The sequence below is a fragment of the Merops nubicus genome, unplaced genomic scaffold, assembly GCF_000691845.1.
Source record: "Merops nubicus isolate BGI_N331 unplaced genomic scaffold, ASM69184v1 scaffold1436, whole genome shotgun sequence".
Taxonomy (NCBI): domain Eukaryota; kingdom Metazoa; phylum Chordata; class Aves; order Coraciiformes; family Meropidae; genus Merops; species Merops nubicus.
Genome location: NW_008612763.1, coordinates 102678 through 108255, shown reverse-complemented (window position 1 = coordinate 108255; position 5578 = coordinate 102678). Strand labels below are relative to the sequence as shown.

The 5578-nt window shown below is 45.2% G+C and overlaps 1 protein-coding gene across 1 annotated transcript in view; it reads left to right on the top strand.

The window, feature by feature from the left end:
* The window catches only part of ARPP21 (cAMP-regulated phosphoprotein, 21kDa), a gene marked incomplete at its 5' end in the record, with an annotated part of 59671 nt that overhangs the window by 16860 nt on the left and 37233 nt on the right, over positions 1–5578 (top strand). Inside the window, 2 exons of the mRNA XM_008941636.1 lie at positions 959–1189; positions 4624–4784. Coding sequence (XP_008939884.1) covers positions 959–1189; positions 4624–4784 — 392 coding nt within the window. The remainder of the gene's footprint in view (positions 1–958; positions 1190–4623; positions 4785–5578) is intronic.

Here is a 5578-nt window from a genome sequence, read left to right as displayed (position 1 = left end):
AGGAAAGGGGGAGAAGAAATTAAAAAAAAGTATTTGAATGTCAGAGCTGCAATTTCTTTTCTTCAGAATAGCAGAAAATGAAGAGAGAAGAGTCTGAGCTCAGGCTGGGTCCTGCTTAGACCCTTTGAAATAGTGGATGCTGTAGGAAATCTCATCACAACTGCATCTCCAGGTAGCTTTGTAGCACTTTGAATTCTACAGGTGATGGAAAAGAAAGAGGAAGGCCAGAACTCAAAGATAGATTCAGGAGAGGACCTGGTGACTGCTGTAGAAGGAAAACTGAACTCCAGGGGTTGCATTTTACATTTGTGAGGAAGATGCTAAATGCTCCTTGTAGCTTTGGTGCAGGTGACCTCCAGGAGAATCTCAGCCAGTTGTAAAAACACCAAAATCTGATATGATCCAATAGAAAAAAAAAACCAAAACCTCCCTGCAGGAATAGTCTTTTAAATTTCCAACCTCAGTCTGCAAGGAGGGGAAAAGACACAGCAATTAATACAACTTTGAAGTGGATCCTTCCAGGCAAAAAAAAATGTGGTTTATTACTTTTGATTTCTCTTGATTGATCCATTTTAATAGACGAGGTGCTGAAAAAACCCAAGGGGTAAAAATCTGAGGTAGCCTCTTGGGTAGCTTTTCAGTTAATATAGCCCAGCTACCTTATTATTTGGCTGCCAACACGGCTGCTGGCTTGTGTTTGGGTTTTTCCTTCCAGAAAATGTTTGTGTTGTGGGTTTTGATTGGTTTTTTTCTTTAATTGATTGATTTGTTTTCCATTTGCAAACCCCACGTTTGGTTTCTGAGCTCGGTAGGGAGTGAAGACCCCACTCCTCCCAGCTGGGCATGGACCTGCTGCTTGCCTTGGCAGCCTGTGAAGGTTGTCCTCGTGGATGTGATGATCTGATGGAGACCAGGGTCCCTTGTAACCCCCCTCGTTGTGGTTGTGTCTCTCTGTCAGGCTCAGAGTCTTCCAGCAGCGCTGGCTCCTCAGGATCTCTGTCACGACTTCATCAGCCTCTCCAAAGTGCATCTCTTGTCCCCGGGGTCCCAGCCAGCTCTTCAGGCAACGTGTCCTACCCAGAGAATGGGATGAGTGGCCAAGTGGCCCCCAGCAACACCAGCTATATCATTCTTCCACTTGAAGCTGCAGGGATCCCACCTGGCAGCATCCTCCTCAACCCACACACAGGTCAGTACAGAAGCCCAGCAGCATGGGGGGACCTCTGGAGATCATCTCATCCTGCAGGTCACCCACATCCCATCTAGATGGGTTTGGGATCTCTCCAGAGCAGGAGACTCCACAACCTCTCTGGGCAGCCTGCTCCAGGGCTCTGTTGCCCAAAGAGGTTTTTACTTGCATACCACGTTCTGCTCCCTGATACTGCCCTTCAGTGGGAAATTTCTTGTTTGTAGAGATATTTTCCTTGAAGCCCTTGTTGAGGAAGCAAGTTGCAAATGTAGAAATGTAAAGAAAAAGTAGAAATGACATAGGGCAGGTTGTCTTTTCAAACCTGCAGGCAAAACTGGATGGGTTTTCAGAAGCTCTTGTGGCATGGTTGGTGGGAAGTGATAGAAAAAACACTCATGGGATCCCAGACAGGGTGTTCCTCTTGTCAAATCCTGTCACTCCTTGGCTGTGAATCTTCTGAGAACCTGTTAGCTTCAGCAAGGACAGATATTCTTCCATGTCAAGCCTGCTGAGATAAGAGTGCCACCAAAATTCAACGTCAGAGTCTCAGAGCTGGTTTCTAAAGGCTTAAAGGCTGTGTTTGAATTAGCACTGCAGGGTGAATTTTGAGCTCTGTGATTAGCAATTGTAGTTAAATGGGAAATTTTCTGATAAGAGAAAGTTGTAATCTCTCAGTCCATTATTTTATGTCTATTACACCCCTTTGTTCCAGTATTTTGGTGCAAATGCATAAACTTTATTCATGAGTCTACTGCTAAAAATACCTTTTTTTTTGGTCAGTATTTAGACAAGAAAAACTGAAAATTTCAGCATTTGAGTTAAAAAACAGCCTTGACAAACCATTAAACCAAGCTTTGCACAGATATTTAGAGGTAGTAGTGTCTGAGGCTCATCAATATGTATCAGCCTATACAAAATTAGGGAGGAGTTCTTGTTTGTTTAGCTTCAAGTGTGTTCTTTCCAGACAGGAGACATAGAAACTTGCACAAACTTGTATTTTCTAAAGCCTTTACTATTTCTGTGTACTTTTTTCCCAAGCTGTTACATTCTTGCCAGGAGAGCCTAATGCTGTCAGCATCTCTGGGGGTTTGGGATGTCTCTTAAAAACTCAGGAGATAGGACAGGAGGGGAGGTGGGCATGAGATAAAGCCCATCATTATTAATTGACTCCTTTTTATTGGGGGGTTGTGGTGGTTCCTGGCCCTGGCCAGGATGGAGGCTGCACCTCACCACACCTTCAGGCCACAAGAGCTGTTGAAGAGGAACATCTCCTACATACCTTTGGTCCATTTAACCATCTGCAGCACTTAGCTCATATTTTCCCCTGGTACCCAGAGAGGGTTCTGCTGCCCTTCAACACCATCAGCTAGACCAGGTCACCTCATCTTCCCTCCTCCTTGTCTGCAGAGGCATGAAAAGATCCATCTGTGCTCTCATGGTGAATATTTGTGGAGCCAAGTGGGTTTGTGTATATATAACTTTGTGTTTCTGTCCACCCCTGTGCTTTATTCTTGCAGCTCCCTTGTAAATCCATAGAAAACAAAGCCAGCCAAGGGAACAGATTCTTTTCAAGACCAAAATTCTTGTCTCAGAGCTGTAGCTCCTGGCTGTGCTGGGAGCCAGGCTCCCCTGCAGTGTCTGCTGGGGGTTCAACCTGCAGCAAAACACAAGCTGCAGTTTTGTCACTCCCTGGGCTCAGAATCTTTGCATCTTATTAGGCTGGTGTGACAAAAGCAGCTCCGTGGGGAGGAAACTTGGAGTGCTGGATGCTGTGATGGACTAGCAAAGTGATGGATGCTGTCAGAGACATGGATGAAGAGAAGACAGTTTAAAGAAAAGGAGAAAAGAGCTTTGTTTCCTCTAATTAATAGATTTTTCTTTCCCTGTGCATTCTTTAGTTCTTTCTTCTCTTGCAGAGTGGCTACTTCCAGTCTTTTGCTCTCTTTTGATCACAACACTGTGTCCTTGAAAGATCTCTGCTTCCTTTCACCCTGCAGAGTCTTGCACAGTCAGTGACTGATGGCATCCATTGCTGCTGGCTCTGATTGTTCCTCTCAGCTCCTTCTCAGGTGGTGACAATCCTCATGTTCTTCTCCATCTCTGCAGTTGCCTTTGTTTCCTCTCCTCTGCTTTACCCCTCTCCTTCCCCAGAAGCTTCTTGGGAAAGGCCCCTTTCTCCAGCTCTGCTGGTCTACTCTCTTTTCCACCCACTTCCCCAGGCTGGTTTACCCTTTGAAGGATTCCTCTTGACACTCTCTGACTCAACACTTTTGACAATTTAAGAGCATTTGTGCTTCATTCTTCCTCCTTTAAATGACTTTGCAATCTTTGCCCTTCTATCAGGGCCACAGTTCACAACTTATAAATGTCCTCCCTGGTACCATCTGAACTCTCTTTTTGTTATTTCAAGATTTCTTCATGAAAGGTCTTTTTTTTCCCCTCATCTTTAAAAGGGTGAAGCTTCATTACTGAACCTTCTCTCTTTCAGTGCTGTCATCCTTCCCTGAGCCATGAGAGATGCTCTTTGCAGCTTCCCTGGAGCATCCAGCATCTGCCTGTTATCCCACTCCCCCAACCTGACTTCCCCAGCCTCCTAAATACTTCTGGAGGCTGAGACTCCCAAATCTGAGAAGTCCATGCAGTTGGCACTCTGGGTTTGCAACCAAAAGCAGGAGATCAGGTAGTGGACAGAACTGCCTCACACTTCTCTTCCACTCACTCTGCTCATGACCTTTCTCACCTAAAACATGTGAAGCAAGATGTTCAGCAACTTAATAGAACTTTGGACAGAAATTGTCCTGTCTCTGAGAGATTTTTCAAAGACATCTGAAGCGTTTCTTCCTTGATAACTTCCAGTGCTCATAACTTCCACCTCTAATTTCACAGGGCACAGCTCTCAAAACTACAGCACTGTGTTGAAATTTAAAGTATAAATAAATCAGTAACAAGGGTGAGGTTGTGTTTTTTTCTTCCCATACAGACTCCAGAGTGTCAGGATTAGTTCTGTTCATTTGACTGCTACTGTGTGGCAATAAAAGGGACGTGAATGTTTTTGCTTTTGCTCCAAAGTTTGATTTTAGTATTGATTCATTATTGAATGACTTCAACTAACCCTTGCATCTGAATCATCTAACAGCCACGGTAACCTTCAACCCATTTCTTGGAAAGTCATAGTGTCAAAACAAATATCTGCCTTGCCTGAGAAAAATACAATTAAAAGGAGAAATCACAACCAAGGGATGGCAAATACTGGAATGAAACATTGAGAGTCACAAGCACTTTACTGTTGTAGCAGGTCAGCTAAAGAGTGATCAGTTAAAGCCAAGCTGTGTGATTTCCCAGGAAAAAATAGAAATAAAACAATAGAATAAAACACAACAGGATAAAAAACACTCTTAAAAGTGCTCAGCAAGAGGCAGGGGGTGTTGTTTCAGGTCAACCCTTTGTAAATCCTGATGGGACCCCGGCAATATACAACCCTCCCAGCAGCCAGCAGCCCATGAGGAGCCAGATGGTGGGACAATCTCAGCAGCAGCCTTCATCCCAGCAGCCCCAACAGCCCCAGCAGCAGCTGGCCAGTCACCTTGTCACACAGGTAGGTGTTGCTCCCAGAAGAAGCTCTCGGGGAGATGGAGGGTGCAGGAGTAGAAGGATGCAGCTGGAGGAAAGATCAGGATGTTCTTTTCTTCTGAATTAAATGGGGGCTGTGGTCTGTGTTTGTAATGGGGGTGAAGTGGGGAGGGAAGATTCCTTTCCCAGTTGCATCTCAAGGGCTGTTTCATTTTGAAAAGGGCTGTTAAGAGAGTTGGGGGGTGTCTGCATAAACTGACTTGACAAAGATCACTTCTAAAGCAAAGCTGAAGCATTCAGTCTCAGACTAGAGCAGTCTCTTGATTATCCTAGACTGGTTTGGGTGGGAAGGGGCTTTTGAAAACCATCTTGTCCAATCCCCCTGCAGGGAGCAGGGACATCTGCAGCTAGAGCAGGTTGCTCAGAGCCCCATCCAACATGGAATGTTTCCAGGGATGGGGCTTTGACCACCTCTCTGGGCAGCCTGGGCCAGCAGCTCACCACCCTCCGTGTTAAAAAATTTCTTCTTTTTATCTAGTCTGGATTTCCCTCTTTTAGTTTCAAACCATCACCCTTTGTCCTGTTGCAACAGGCCCTGCTTAAATTTGGTCCCCATCTTTCTGATGGGCCACTTTAAGTACTGAAAAGCTGCAGTAAGGTCTCCCTGGAGCCTTCTTCAGGCTGAACAACCCCAACTCTCAGCCCTTCTAATAATTCTCTCCATAGAGTCAGGGACCTTTCCTGTGGATTTGAGTCAAAGAATCAAGTACAACACAGGGGTCCACAAATTCTTCCATGTCTGGTTATGTCAGACCCCAT